This window comes from Ostrea edulis, chromosome 10 (genome assembly GCF_947568905.1).
Source record: "Ostrea edulis chromosome 10, xbOstEdul1.1, whole genome shotgun sequence".
Classification (NCBI taxonomy): Eukaryota; Metazoa; Mollusca; class Bivalvia; order Ostreida; family Ostreidae; genus Ostrea; species Ostrea edulis.
This window is the reverse complement of record NC_079173.1, coordinates 29,204,716-29,221,765: the sequence shown is the minus strand read 5'-3', so window position 1 is coordinate 29,221,765 and position 17,050 is coordinate 29,204,716. Positions and strand designations below refer to the sequence as shown.

Below are 17,050 nucleotides of genomic sequence, written 5' to 3'. Positions count from 1 at the left end.
TGTACATCATTCCACCTCTGGTGTGCCCGATATGCCTTTTTGTCCAACTGTGTAATTTGTATTCTTTATAGGAGTTACGAGATTGATTACAGTTCCACTGTTCCTTATCTTCACTTTTCACTTTCCTTGATAAAATATGGTGTACATTGTTCTGTTTATTACGAAGAAGAAATCATGAGTAAAGTTGGAATGGTTTCTTTTTAATATGACTTCTTCTTTCACTGGTGTACACCTTACCCTATATGTCTCTTTCACTTTAACCGTGAAAAACAAAATATCAAATGGCATTATTCGTCCAATTAATAGTTAGTTAATGCTGTATATCTCTTTTCTTCAATAAAAAGCCACACCAAGCGTTACACCAACACCATCTGTCACACCAAGTGTCACACCATCGGTTACTCCAAGTGTCACACCAAGCGTTACACCAACACCATCGGTTACACCAAGTGTCACACCAAGCGTCACACCATCAGTTACACCAAGTGTCACACCATCGGTTACTCCAAGTGTCACACCATCAGTTACACCAAGTGTCACACCTTCTGTTACACCAAGTGTTACACCCAGCGTGACTCCATCTGCAACACCAAGTGTTACACCCAGCGTTACACCTACACCATCAGTAACTCCTAGCGTGACTCCATCTGCAACACCAAGTGCCACACCAACTCCATCTGTGACACCAAGCGTGACTCCATCAGGTACACTTTGTTCAATGCGCTCTTATTACATTGCACTCACTTGACCCATAAGATTCACTGTCCATTTAATGGGATGTTTAAGATTCTTTTTCAAGGAGTATTTATCCATTGGTGGCGAAATGAAATGGATCATTTAGTGCTGATAGCATTTTGGCATGAGAGGCATTTTAGTAGGGAGGATAAAATAGGTCTTGAAGAAATCCAATCTGTTTAGGGAAGATTTTCCATTGAATTAAGTTGGTAAAGAAGAGTTCCTTTCCGATTCATTGTTAATATACTATCCAAATTCTACGGTCTTTATAACTATGTAGTTTGCCAATACAAACTATCATTGGGTCAAATGCTATCTGACGTGTTTAATATTGATTGTTAGGCCGTTCTTAACACAGTGATTTTGACTACCGATACATCCATTTACCTGATCAAACTATATGTCTCATTGGCGGGTGTGAGCTGTCGTTAGAGGATGCTTACTCCTCCTATGCACATCATTCCACATCTGGTGTGCCCGATATCCCTTTTTGTCCAACTGTGTAATTTGTATTCTTTATAGGAGTTACGAGATTGATTACAGTTCCTCTGCTCCTTATCTTCACCTTTCACTTTCCTTGATAAAATATGGTGTACTTTGTTCTGTTTATTACGAAGAAGAAATCATGAGTAAAGTTGGGATGGTTTCTTTTTAATATGACTTCTTCTTTCACTGGTGTACACCGTACCCTATATGTCTCTTTCACTTTAACCGTGAAAAACAAAATATCAAATGGCATTATTCGTCCAATTAATGGTAAGTTAATGCTGTATATCTCTTTTCTTCAATAAAAAGCCACACCAAGCGTTACACCAACACCATCTGTCACACCAAGTGTCACACCATCGGTTACTCCTAGTGTCACACCAAGCGTCACACCATCAGTTACACCAAGCGTCACACCATCGGTTACTCCAAGTGTCACACCAAGTGTCACACCATCAGTTACTCCAAGTGTCACACCATCAGTTACACCAAGTGTCACACCTTCTGTTACACCAAGTGTTACACCCAGCGTGACTCCATCTGTTACACCAAGTGTTACACCCAGCGTTACACCTACACCATCAGTAACTCCTAGCGTGACTCCATCTGCAACACCAAGTGCCACACCAACTCCATCTGTTACACCAAGTGTCACACCAAGCGTTACACCAACACCATCTGTCACACCAAGTGTCACACCATCGGTTACTCCAAGTGTCACACCAAGCGTTACACCAACACCATCGGTTACACCAAGTGTCACACCATCGGTTACTCCTAGTGTCACACCAAGCGTCACACCATCAGTTACACCAAGTGTCACACCATCGGTTACTCCAAGTGTCACACCAAGTGTCACACCATCAGTTACTCCAAGTGTCACACCATCAGTTACACCAAGTGTCACACCTTCTGTTACACCAAGTGTTACACCCAGCGTGACTCCATCTGTTACACCAAGTGTTACACCCAGCGTTACACCTACACCATCAGTCACTCCTAGCGTGACTCCATCTGCAACACCAAGTGCCACACCAACTCCATCTGTTACACCAAGTGTCACACCAAGCGTTACACCAACACCATCTGTCACACCAAGTGTCACACCATCGGTTACTCCAAGTGTCACACCAAGCGTTACACCAACACCATCGGTTACACCAAGTGTCACACCATCGGTTACTCCAAGTGTCACACCATCAATTACACCAAGTGTCACACCTTCTATTACACCAAGTGTTACACCCAGCTTGACTCCATCTGTTACACCAAGTGTTACACCCAGCGTTACACCTACACCATCAGTCACTCCTAGCGTGACTCCATCTGTAACACCAAGTGCCACACCAACTCCATCTGTTACACCAAGTGTTACACCAAGCGTGACTCCATCAGGTACACTTTGTTCAATACGCTCTTATTACATTGCACTCACTTGACCCATAAGATTCACTGTCCATTTGATGGGATGTTTAAGATTCTTTTTCAAGGAGTATTTATTGATTGGTGGCGAAATGAAATTGATCATTTAGTGCTGATAACAGTTTGGCATGAGAGGCATTTTAGTAGGGAGGATAAAATAGGTGTGCAAGAAATCCAATCTGTTTGGGGGAAGATTTTCCATTGAATTAAGTTGGTAAAGAAGAGTTCCTTTCCGATTCATTGTTAATATACTATCCAAATTCTACGGTCTTTATAACTATGTAGTTTGCCAATACAAACTATCATTGGGTCAAATGCTATCTGACGTCTTTAATATTGATTGTTAGGCCGTTCTTAACACAGTGATTTTGACTACCGATAAATCCAATTACCTGATCAAACTATATGTCTCATTGGGGGTGTGAGCGGTCAGTAGAGGATGCTTATTCCTCCTATGTACATCAATCCACCTCTGGTGTGCCCGATATCTCTTTTTGTCCAACTGTGTAATTTGTATTCTTTATAGGAGTTACGAGATTGATTACAGTTCCTCTGCTCCTTATCTTCACCTTTCACTTTCCTTGATAAAATATGGTGTACTTTGTTCTGTTTATTACGAAGAAGAAATCATGAGTAAAGTTAGAATGGTTTTTTTTATAATATGACTTCTTCTTTCATTGGTGTACACCTTACCCTATATGTCTCTTTCACTTTAACCGTGAAAAACAAAATATCAAATGGCATTATTCGTCCAATTAATAGTTAGTTAATGCTGTATATCTCTTTTCTTCAATAAAAAGCCACACCAAGCATTACACCAACACCATCTGTCACACCAAGTGTCACACCATCGGTTACACCAAGTGTCACACCATCGGTTACTCCAAGTGTCACACCAAGCGTCACACCATCAGTTACACCAAGTGTCACACCATCGGTTACTCCAAGTGTCACACCATCAGTTACACCAAGTGTCACACCTTCTGTTACACCAAGTGTTACACCCAGCGTGACTCCATCTTTTACACCAAGTGTTACACCCAGCGTTACACCTACACCATCAATCACTCCTAGCGTGACTCCATCTGCAACACCAAGTGCCACACCAACTCCATCTGTTACACCAAGTGTTACACCAAGTGTGACTCCATCAGGTAGACTTTGGTCAATGCTGTCTTATTACATTGCACTCACTTGACCCATAATATTCACTGTCCATTTGATGGGATGTTTAAGATTCTTTTTCAAGGAGTATTTATTCATTGGTGGCGAAATGAAATGGATCATAAAGTGCTGATAGCATTTTGGCATGAGAAGCATTTTAGTAGGGAGGATAAAATATGTCTGTCTGCAATAAATGAGATCTGTTTTTGGCAATATTTTCCATTCAATTCAATTCGAAAGGAAGAAATCCCAAATTCTCTCTCTCTCTCTCTCTCTCTCTCTCTCTCTCTCTCTCTCTCTCTCTCTCTCTCTCTCTCTCATTTAATTATCTAGTAACAGTCTCTGAATATTTATTTGAAAACATTGGTGAAAGAAATTGATAATCTAAGACTTGACAATCTATTTGGTAATAAAAATGATATTGTATGTAAAACTTATACGGTACAATTTTGATTCACCAGATGTGCATTTCGACAAATAATGTCTCTTCAGTGATGCTCGACCGAAATGTTTGAAATCCGAAATAACAATGAAGTTTTAGAGCTATTATATGGCAAAACAGTGTGCCAAAAAAGTGGAGTCAAATTCGTCTAAGAGATATGCGTGAGGGAGATAATCCTTTCATTTCTAAATTTTATCACGGTAATTAAATATGCATCCGTATTTTCAAGCTAGTAACGAAGTACTTAGCATACTATGTGCACATTGAGAATGAATGAGGGTGAATGTAGTTAAAAAATTCTAAATGTCAGGTTTATAATTTATCTTGCTTTTCCAACTCTGACGTCATGCCGTGAACACAGTTCAACCAGGGTCATATCTGTAAGCCTATGACAGTGATGAAGTTTGAGTTCTAGTGTAGTAGAGCGTGTGAGCAGGTTTTTATCGTCACCTTTGTATCCTTCTTTTGAATAGTTTTATCCCTCAATTGGCACATTTTTGACGGTCTTAAATTTTGTCGTCTGTTTACTTTCACGACAGGGTTTAACTAAATATAGTAAACTTAGTGTAAACAATGTTTCCATCTTGAAACTAATTCAGGGATTTCAACAGTCTCGATTGAAGTAAGCATTTCGCAAATTCTACGGTCGTTATAACGATTTAGTTGGTCAATACAACCTATCATTGGGTCAAATGTTGTCTGACATGTTTCATACAGATTGTTAGGCCGTTCTTGGCACACTGATTTTGACTACGGATAACTACGTTTACCTGATCAGGATATAGGGCTCACGGCGGTTGTTACCGGTTGACAGGCGATGCGTACTCCTCCTAGGCACCTCATTCCACCTCTGGTGTGTCCAGGGGTCCGTGTTTGCCCAACTACATATTTTGTATTGCTTATATGAGTTATGAGATTGATCACTGTTCGTTATCTTCACCTTTCATCACAAGCATATCCCTCTTATGATATATAAAGTATGTTGAAAATTGATAGTCTGGTATTTAAGATATGTTTGTTTGGAGATATCAGGACAGGTCAGGAGAAGTGAAAAATTCTCAATATTTAATCTTCATGGTGATATTCTAAAATTGATGTCATAATGTACTGGATTCATGGTTGTGCTTTATATCACATTTGAGCATTTATTGCAACATTGTGGTAATTTTAAGCAAATTATTTTATTTCATGAAGTTTGGGGCAATATATCTCGAATACAGTACTGCAAAATTCTCCCTAAAAGTTATCATTTTCATAAGTTATCAGACATAGGCATCTTTTATGCAGAAAATAAATTGTTCTCCTTTGCATATATGGCAGCTTCCTGATATAGTACAGATTCAAGTTTGTTAAAATCATGACCCTCAAGGATATGATGGGGTTGCAATAAGGTATTAAAGTTTTACATATAAATATATAGGGAAAATCTTTTGAAATATTGTCTCAAGATTCACTGAGCCTGAAAAGTTTACATGACAGCTCCCTGACATAATGCAAGTTCAAGTTTGTTAACATCACGCCCCCCCCCCCCCCCCGGGAAGGGGAGACGACGAAGGGGAATCAAAGGTTTACACACAAATATATAAGGAAAATCTTGAAAGGTTTTCTTCTCAAGAAGCATTGGTCCAGAGGAGTTTACATTTACATGAAAGCTTTCTGACATAATGCAGATTCAAGTTTGTTAAAATCATGTCCCCCCCAGTGGGAAGGGTGGGGTCATAATAGGGGATGAAATGTGTACATATAGATATGTAGTGAAGATCTTTAAACTTTTTCTGAAGAACCATTAGGCCAGATAACTTTACATTTACATTAAAGCTTTCTAATATACTGGAGATTCAATTCTGTTGACATAACGGACCACGGGGGTAGGGTGGGCCCCAGTAGGGGGTCAAAGTTTTACATACAAATACATTTGGAAACTCTTTTAAAATCATTTTCTTAAGAACCACTGGGCCAGGAGAATTTACATTTACATAAAAGCTTCTTGAGAATGCAGATTAAAGATTGTATACAAAATCATGCCAACGGGGGTAGGTTTGATCTAAAATGGGGATCAAACTTTTAGATGCGAATATATAGGTGAAATCTTTAAATATGCACCAAGGTGACTCATGTGATGAGCGATGTGGCCATGGGCCTTTTGTTATGAATTCATATCTAAAACACGTTCGATCGGTACTACTGCGTCCAAAAACTTCATGAATCGTGTAGTGCATATGAGTTTGGGGAAATATTTTCCATTCATTCAAGGATGAAAGAAATGATTCCTTTCCGATTGTTAATTCCCTATCCACTATGGTTGAATAAATATGGTGTAAATTGCTCTGTTTATTTTCAGCAACAAATCATGTGTAAAGTAATGACTACTCGTTCTCCTCCTGGTATATGCAATGCCTATGTGTATCTTTCTTTTTTAAATAGAAAATATCAAATGCCATTCTTCATCAAATTATTATTACGTTAATGCTGTATATATTATCTCTTCAATGAATAGGCACACCAAGTATTACTCCAACACCATCTGTTACACCAAGTATCACACCATCGGTTACACCAAGTGTCACACCATCAGTTACACCAAGTGTCACACCATCTGTTACCCCAAGTGTTACACCCAGCGTGACTCCATCTGTCACACCCAGTGTTACACCAACACCATCTGTAACACCAAGTGTCACACCATCGGTTACTCCAAGTGTCACACCATCGGTTACTCCAAGTATCACACCAAGCGTTACACCAACGCCATCCGTAACACCAAGTGTCACACCATCTGTTACTCCAAGCGTTACACCAACACCATCTGTAACACCAAGTGTCACACCATCAGTAACTCCAAGTGTTACAACAAGTGCCACACCATCAGTTACACCATCAGTTACTCCAAGTGTCACACCAAGCGTCACACCATCAGTTACACCAAGTGTCACACCATCGGTTACTCCAAGTGTTACACCCAGCGTGACTCCATCAGTCACACCCAGCGTTACACCAACACCATCTGTTACCCCAAGTGTTACTCCCAGCGTGACTCCATCTGTTACACCAAGCGTCACTCCAAGCGTTACACCAACACCATCAGTGACACCAAGTGTCACGCCATCGGTTACTCCAAGTGTTACACCCAGTGTGACTCCATCTGTAACACCAAGCGTTACACCAACACCATCTGTAACACCAAGTGTCACACCATCGGTTACACCAAGTGCCACACCAACTCCATCTGTTACACCAAGTATCACACCATCGGTTACACCAAGTGTCACACCATCAGTTACACCAAGTGTCACACCATCTGTTACCCCAAGTGTTACACCCAGCGTGACTCCATCTGTCACACCCAGTGTTACACCAACACCATCTGTAACACCAAGTGTCACACCATCGGTTACTCCAAGTGTCACACCATCGGTTACTCCAAGTATCACACCATCAGTTACTCCAAGTATCACACCAAGCGTTACACCAACGCCATCCGTAACACCAAGTGTCACACCATCTGTTACTCCAAGCGTTACACCAACACCATCTGTAACACCAAGTGTCACACCATCAGTTACTCCAAGTGTTACAACAAGTGCCACACCATCAGTTACACCATCAGTTACTCCAAGTGTCACACCAAGCGTCACACCATCAGTTACACCAAGTGTCACACCATCGGTTACTCCAAGTGTTACACCCAGCGTGACTCCATCAGTCACACCCAGCGTTACACCAACACCATCTGTTACACCAAGTGTTACTCCCAGCGTGACTCCATCTGTTACACCAAGCGTCACTCCAAGCGTTACACCAACACCATCAGTGACACCAAGTGTCACGCCATCGGTTACTCCAAGTGTTACACCCAGTGTGACTCCATCTGTAACACCAAGCGTTACACCAACACCATCTGTAACACCAAGTGTCACACCATCGGTTACACCAAGTGCCACACCAACTCCATCTGTTACACCAAGTATCACACCATCAGTTACACCAAGTGTCACGCCATCTGTCACACCAAGCGTTACACCAACACCATCTGCAACTCCTAGCGTGACTGCATCAAGTACTCCAAGTGTAACACCAAGCGTTACACCCACACCATCTGTAACACCAAGTGTCACACCATCGGTTACTCCAAGTGTCACACCATCTGTTACTCCAAGTGTCACACCATCAGTTACTCCAAGTGTCACACCATCGGTTACTCCAAGTGTTACACCTAGCGTTACACCAAGCGTTACACCAACACCATCAGTGACACCAAGTGTCACGCCATCGGTTACTCCAAGTGTTACTCCTAGCGTGACTCCATCTATCACACCAAGCATTACACCAACACCATCTGTAACCCCAAGTGTTACACCCTCTGTTACCCCAAGTGTTACACCCAGCTTGACTCCATCTGTTACACCAAGTGTTACTCCTAGCGTGACACCAACTGGCACACCGAGCGTTACACCAACACCATCTGTAACACCAAGTATCACACCATCGGTTACACCGAGTGTCACACCATCTGTTACTCCAAGTGTTACACCATCTGTTACCCCAAGTGTTACTCCCAGCGTGACTCCATCTGTTACACCAAGCGTTACACCAACGCCATCTGTAACACCAAGTGTAACACCATCGGTTACTCCAAGCGTCACACCATCAGTTACACCAAGTGTCACACCGTCTGTTACCCCAAGCGTTACTCCCAGCGTGACTCCATCTGTTACACCAAGCGTCACACCAACGCCATCTGTAACACCAAGTGTCACACCATCAGTTACACCAAGTGTCACACCATCGGTTACACCAAGCGTCACACCATCAGTTACACCAAGTGTCACACCGTCTGTTACTCCAAGCGTTACTCCCAGCGTGACTCCATCTGTTACACCAAGCGTCACACCAACGCAATCTGTAACACCAAGTGTCACACCATCAGTTACACCAAGTGTCACACCATCAGTTACTCCAAGTGTTACACCATCTGTTACCCCAAGTGTTACTCCAAGCTTGACTCCATCTGTCACACCCAGTGTTACACCAACACCATCTGTAACACCAAGTGTTACTCCCAGCATGACTCCATCTGTTACACCAAGCGTTACACCAACGCCATCTGTAACACCAAGTGTAACACCATCGGTTACTCCAAGCGTCACACCATCAGTTACACCAAGTGTCACACCGTCTGTTACCCCAAGCGTTACTCCCAGCGTGACTCCATCTGTTACACCAAGCGTCACACCAACGCCATCTGTAACACCAAGTGTCACACCATCAGTTACACCAAGTGTCACACCATCGGTTACACCAAGCGTCACACCATCAGTTACACCAAGTGTCACACCATCAGTTACTCCAAGTGTTACGCCCAGTGTTACACCTACACCATCAGTTACTCCTAGCGTAACTCCATCTGTAACACCAAGTGTCACACCAACACCATCTGTTACACCAAGTGTGACGCCATCAGGTACACTTTAATGAATGTTCTTTTATTACATTGTGCTTACTTGACTACTGAGGTTGGCTGACTGTTTATCGTTTGCTTTGAATTCTTTTAAGGTTAATGTAAACATCATACTTTGTGAAATGAATTGGATCAGTTTGAATGGAATGCCTTTGGAAACGATTTTTAGGAAGGAGAAAATATGTCTTTTTTAAATCGCAAATGTCCTATCTATACTCGTTAAATATTAAATGTTATTAATGTGTATAAGGGGTTGTTGAATTGCTAGTGTATATATTTATACGTATATAGATAGCATTAATATGGTTTCTGTTCTAAAACTTAATGCTGGTGCATACTTTAAGATTAATGAATTAGTGCTGTTATGCAATACATTGTTACGTAGACGTTCGAAATAAGAGCTAGGAGGCTTCACCGAGAGTTTTTTTTTTATTATGATAGAAATTCGATGACCCTATGAAAGCAATTGAATACCCACTTTGAATGAAAACTGCATATCCACGACAACTTGAAAAATGTTTCATCGTGATGTCATTAGACAGATACATTTATTAGCACAATAATAGGACTCAGACAAATGACTGAATATTTCTTTTCGAAATGCAAGGATTTCAATCTCAGTTCTGTATCAACTGAGGTTTTGAAAATTTGCTGCATTAGGTGCTAAATTTTGAAATGGGAATTTTGGATTTGGTGACAGTTGTCAAACCTTTACTGCTACATGCAAGGTGAAGATATCGAAGAGAGATCAATATCATAACTACTATAAGTAATAGAAAATAGAGAGTTGAACAAACAATGGATATACTAGGGATCAGATGCGTAGGGGGAGTAAGCATCCTCTGTCGACCAGTCACACCCCACTGTGAGCCCTATACAGTTGATGTTAGATGGATTTAGGGATTTCATTGACTATGTGGTTTGAAAAGCATGCATTATGAATGGCAGGAAAACACTTTCGTCAAAACAATATCTAAATCATAGTCGATGAAGTTTTAACCATACTATTTCGTAACCACAGCATTTTGTAAAGAATTTAACATTATTCAACAGGGATTATTAATCCATGTTGGACACATTCGCAATCGATACAACTTTGCATCCGAATACTTTTTCAAACGAATATGGTTTGTGACTATAACTGTCACAGAATCTGTTCATTTCGTAAGGAGTCAATTCGTTTAGGTTCTATAATAATCTTATTATTCCCTATATTGTAATGCATTTAGTGTATTGTACAACTGACCAGATGATGGGTAAAGTGGACATCAATCAATCATAAAAGATTTTTGTTATATTCATGCTAAATATTTTGTTCTCACTCCAAAACTGAAACTCTCTCTCTCTTTTACTGTGAAAAATATATTGATAGGCCGTTCTTGACACACTAAGTTTGACTACGGAGTACTCCGTTTACCTCATTAAGACATAGGGCGCAAGGCCGGTGTGACCGGTTGACAGGGTGTGCTTACTTCTCCTAGGCACCTGATCCCACCTATTGTATGTTCATGGGTCCGTGTTTGCCCAATACTTTATTTTGTATTCCTTATATTAGCTTATAGATTGATCACTGTTCGTTATCTTCCCCTTTCATCACGCTTCATGTCATTTACACAGAGCATGATTTTTGTGTATCGTTTCCGTCATAAATAGGTACTCCAAGTATAACTCCAACACCATCAGCTACTCCAGGTGTCACACCATCAGTTACTCCAAGTGTCACACCCAGTGTGACTCCCTCTGTTACACCAAGCGTTACACCAACACCATCAGGTACTCCGAGTGTCACACCGAGCGGAACGCCAACGCCATCTGCTACACCAAGTGTAACACCATCGGGTACCCCAAGTGGCACTACAACCTTATCTACTACTCCAAGATCAACAACAGGTTCATATGGTTGTTGGAAATGATTCAAAGCATGCATAATTTTCATACACATATATAGACGTCTTCATATGAGTGAAAAATTCTCAAGCGGGACGTTGAAATTATATATTTCTTCCTCTCTTTTTCCATTCTATCCCGTGGGGATCCCGGTTAGAAAGGGTCCTCAGTGCCCCTTGTTTGTCATTAGAGGCGACTAAATGGGTCGGTCCTTCGGATGAGACCGCAAAAACCGAGGCCCCGTGTCACAGCAGGAGTGGCACGATAAAGATCCCTCCCTGCTCAATGGCTGTAAGCGCCGAACATATGCCTAAATTTTGCAGCCCTTCACCGGTAATGGTGACGTCTCCATATGAGTGAAATATTCTCAAGAGGAATATTAAACAAGATACAATCAATCAATTTACCATTCTAACACTATCACACATACGTATCGATATACAACGACTAAGAACTCTAACAGCGTTCTAAGTTTATGTTATTCAACTAGAGTTTCGTTAAATGTTAGAGTGAAACTACGAAACTATTGTATTTGAAATTCTAATTAAATTTAATTTTTTTCCATGGCAGGAAATCCTTGTCTTGAAGTGAATGGAATGCTTGATTCTGCCATTATTCCTAGCAACTATATAACATTAAGCGAACCATCCCTTCAGTCGGAGGTGGACAAGCTTAGAAATGAGTCGCTCGTTGTACCAGTTGGAATTTCAACATTTACAATAACAATTGATTTGCCTGGTGACACTGAGTTGGGCTCCATTGATTTGGGATCACCCTCAAATATCAAAAAATTTGAAGTGTATCTGAAGAAATCTACTGAGATCTCGGCCACTCTCTACACGGTACTGTATCAGCTCATTACAGTTTTCTTTATTAAAACATTATTTGTCGTCTATTTAGACATGAGTCATCTGTTTAACACAAAACTTGAGTAATTTGAAAATAATTTTTTGCAAGTACTGTCCCTAGATTAAAGGAAGTTTAAAGACTTGATTTTAGATAAATAGACATGCCGAAAACCTAATTGGACCTATTAAGGAGGTATGCTACACCAGAGAAATTTGATGTGGATGAAAAGTGGAGGATATGTACAACAATATTTTGAAATTGAAAACTTTCAAATTTACTTTATTTAGTCAAAAAATACAGTTTAAGTAGAAAACAATCTGAAAAAAATTTAAAACCCCTGCTGGACTCGAACACACGATCTACAGTTCAGCAGTCGACGTGCTAACTTATTGAGCTATTCAGTTAGGCGATAGTTTTTAAAATGAATGGACAAATATTGCTGATATTTTAATTTTCATCCATGTTTTAAAAGGAAGTCAGCTATTATGACGATGTAGAGTACCTCCTTAAAAGACTTATCAAAAACTAATGGGTAATTTTACCAATACAACCTGTCATTGGATAAAATGCTATTTAACATTTTTCATGCCTATTGAGACCGTCTTTTACACACTGATTTTACTACGGATTACTCTGTTTACCTAATCAGGATATAGACCCCACCGGCGTGTGTGACCGGTAAACAGAGGATGCTTACTCCTCTTATGTACCCAATTCCACCTCTGGTATGCTCGAGGCTCCGCGTTTGTCCTACTCGTATTCTTGTATTCTTTATAGGAGTTATGACATTGATAAATGTTCGGTATATTTAACCTTTTCATGGGAGTCATTCCATACAGCTCAAATTTAATAGTATGGCCTGCATTATCCGGAAAGAAATCATTCAAATTCCTCTTCAATAGAGGACTTCAATTTTAATAAATATTGTAGAAGCCTCCAAATGTAAGGTAAAATTGGTATTGTATGTAGATGATTATACATCCGTGCATTTCTATTCATTTTGATTTAATATTTGATATTACAACACCGACATGTTCTTTCCGAGACAAGTACGCGCGATCACAATGCCATTAAAGTAGGAGAACCACAGTTAGGCTTCAAAACGTGCGATGATATATTTCTGCAGTAATACGTTGATTTGATGGGGTATCAAAAGTTGATGGCGAGTGTTGATAATTTTTCCTAATTATGTATATGTTGCAAACAGAAAATGATATATCGAACTGAGTTAAGGTATCGGGTCAATTTGTGAAGTATTTCCCCCTGCACATAAAACCCTTTGTCCTCTCTTGTTTTTAGGAAGTAACAGACTCGAACTCATTGGTTTTCCCTTCGGGGACAATAGCAGATCAAGTGACCATCACTCTCCTGGAAAAGATTGATATTAACCAAGGCTATGTAGTGGAGCTTGATCTACGCGCATGTTTCGAAACTGGTAAGGATATGATCTACTTATAGATGTAGACGTTTATATAATACTATTGAAAACACAGTAATGGTAACAATTTTAGGAATAGTCTTTTAGCTCGAATATTAGAGTCTATATCCAATTGTGTGCATTGATAGTTTTTCTGATCTAGAAATAATATATGTTTTCACAGAAGAGATTTTCAGAATTCAGGTATACATGTATTTCATCTAACATCACTTGATAGAAAAGATCAAAGAACAGGGATTAAATGTATATACGGCAAATGATTTTAATGACAGACTAAAAAATCCCTAGATCGCATGTTGTTTTTTTTTTACTGATCATAAAAGAGATCAATCGTGACTGACTGTAAATTCTCTCTTGAACCGGTTGCTTCAGCTGTAAATTCTAACTCAATATCAACTGTGTCTTTAAAGGTATCGACCAATAATTTCATATTGAATGTTTACATGTTTGTTATTGTGACATGATTAATGACTTGAGAGAGAGAGAGAGAGAGAGAGAGAGAGAGAGAGAGAGAGAGAGAGAGAGAGAGAGAGAGAGAGAGAGAGAGAGAGAGAATATGGTGGTACAATCAATTTCTTTGGACAGGAACAACTAGTGTTAAACCTCAAACCCCACCATCTACAACTGAAGCAACTGAATCGACACCAATAACCACTCCAAGTGGATCAACACCAAGTGGAACCACATCTATCACAGTCCCGTCTACACCGGCAACAAAGGTCTCCACCCCATCCATAACAACACCTTCTTCAGGTCAGTTGTTTTTCTTTTCATAAATGTTACCGAAATTCTTGAATTAAGTTCCTATTTATTTGTTAATTTCATTTTTTATTAAAGCATGAAATATTGCTATGAGTTTCTATAGTGTGGTGGAGTGATGGTGAATTGTATCATCCTATCTAACTTGATTTTCAAATGATTGTAAAATGACAATTTAGGAATACTCTTGCAAGCTTTTCATCATATAAATATGAAAATGTAACATATTTATTAAAAAGTAAACCTTATCTCAGAATTTGTTTTCATCTGTTTTTCACTCACCCTTTATTTGCAAAGCTAAGCCCTTCTAATCCCAGCGTTTGCTTTATTAATGTAGATACATAATTTTTCTATTATAGAAATAGATATCCGAAAATGATACATAAAGACATAGTGATATTAATTATATCTAAGGTGCTCATAGTGGACGAAAATGTTTAACAGCATTGAAACTTTTGTATACTTTCTGCTTATTAATAACTGAAATGTGTCCAAAATGCAATCGTTTATTTGAATGATATTCCTTGGACATTTCCTGTCATATCAAGGTACTGTCTGTTTTAAGACCCTCAATTCGCAAGATTAATTATGAATATGTATTCCTAAATGCAGTCACATATGATATTGTAAATTTAAAAACAAACTTTCATGGACTTGGCAGCAATATAATCTACAAATGGAGGAGCAGGGTGTGAAAGACAAGTACAGCCGCTAAGACATAAGTCAGATAGTATTTAAAATACATTTTAATAATACATATCGAATTTTTAATTTCTTTATTTCTCTACGGAATAGTTTAGCTATATTATCAACGTGACGCAATGTTTAACTAATGTATGACGTCAAAATCTATACATATTTCTTGATCATCGAAAAAACAACAACCACGAATACCTACCAACAATGGTTAGTTTATTTTCTTAAATGTACGATTTAAGCATGGATATTTTGCTCGTAGCATTGATTTATCTTTCTTGTGTATATATTAGAAATAAGCATATACGTTCTTCAATAATTGTCATTTTGCAGTCATTTATACTATAGCCTATACTACTAATACAATAGTATTTTAAGCAAACAAGGCGAACTAAACAGGTGCGATCAATATTGCAGTATCACCAACACCAAGCATAACAATCCCTACTCAATCAACACCATCAGTTACCCCAAGTGTAACACCTTCAGCTACTTCAAGTGTCACACCCTCAGGTACACCAAGCGTAACACCAACCCCATCTGTGACACCAAGCGTCACACCATCAGTTACACCATCTGTAACACCAAGTGTCACACCATCCGTTACACCAAGTGTCACACCATCTGTTACTCCAAGTGTCACACCATCAGTTACCCCAAGTGTTACACCCAGCGTGACTCCATCTGTCACACCCAGCGTTACACCGACACCATCTGTTACACCAAGTGTTACTCCCAGCGTGACTCCATCTGTTACACCAAGCATCACACCAACACCATCTGTAACACCAAGTGTCACACCATCAGTTACACCAAGCGTCACACCAAGTGTCACACCATCTGTTACTCCAAGTGTCACACCATCGGTTACCCCAAGTGTTACACCCAGCGTGACTCCATCTGTCACACCCAGCGTTACACCAACACCATCTGTTACACCAAGTGTTACTCCCAGCGTGACTCCATCTGTTACACCAAGCGTCACACCAACACCATCTGTAACACCAAGTGTCACACCATCGGTTACTCCAAGTGTCACACCAAGCGTCACACCATCAGTTACACCAAGTGTTACACCATCGGTTACTCCAAGTGTCACACCATCGGTTACCCCAAGTGTTACACCCAGCGTGACTCCATCTGTCACACCCAGCGTTACACCGACACCATCTGTTACACCAAGTGTTACTCCCAGCGTGACTCCATCTGTTACACCAAGCGTCACACCAACACCATCTGTAACACCAAGTGTCACACCATCGATTACTCCAAGTGTAACACCAAGCGTCACACCATCAGTTACACCAAGTGTCACACCATCGGTTACTCCAAGTGTCACACCATCTGTTACTCCAAGTGTTACTTCCAGCGTGACTTCATCTGCTACACCAAGCGTCACACCAACACCATCTGTAACACCAAGTGTCACACCCTCAGTTACACCAAGTGTCACACCATCGGTTACTCCAAGTGTCACACCATCAGTTACACCAAGTGTCACACCATCTGTTACACCAAGTGCGACTCCATCAGGTACACTTTGTTCAATGCTCTTATTACATTCTTATTACTTGACCAATAAGGTTCGTTGGCATGTTGATGAATTGTTTGTAATTCTTTTTTATAGGCTGATGTAAGCCTAGGTTGTGAAATGAAATGCATCATTTAATATTTATATCATTTGGATACGGAGATATTTCTGAATTTTTGTGGA

The 17,050-nt window shown here is 40.0% G+C and overlaps 2 protein-coding genes across 2 annotated transcripts in view; both read left to right on the top strand.

The window, feature by feature from the left end:
• Nucleotides 1–17,050, top strand: part of LOC125674557 (uncharacterized) — a 412,455-nt gene that overhangs the window by 279,379 nt on the left and 116,026 nt on the right. The gene's annotated exons all lie outside the window — the stretch shown is intronic.
• The window catches only part of LOC125665341 (mucin-17-like), a 71,444-nt gene that overhangs the window by 15,804 nt on the left and 38,590 nt on the right, over nt 1–17,050 (top strand). The window contains exons 12-20 of the mRNA XM_056150912.1: nt 345–704; nt 1,531–2,616; nt 3,444–3,797; nt 6,747–9,710; nt 11,361–11,597; nt 12,165–12,436; nt 13,743–13,878; nt 14,467–14,634; nt 15,754–16,869. Coding sequence (XP_056006887.1) covers nt 345–704; nt 1,531–2,616; nt 3,444–3,797; nt 6,747–9,710; nt 11,361–11,597; nt 12,165–12,436; nt 13,743–13,878; nt 14,467–14,634; nt 15,754–16,869 — 6,693 coding nt within the window. The remainder of the gene's footprint in view (nt 1–344; nt 705–1,530; nt 2,617–3,443; nt 3,798–6,746; nt 9,711–11,360; nt 11,598–12,164; nt 12,437–13,742; nt 13,879–14,466; nt 14,635–15,753; nt 16,870–17,050) is intronic.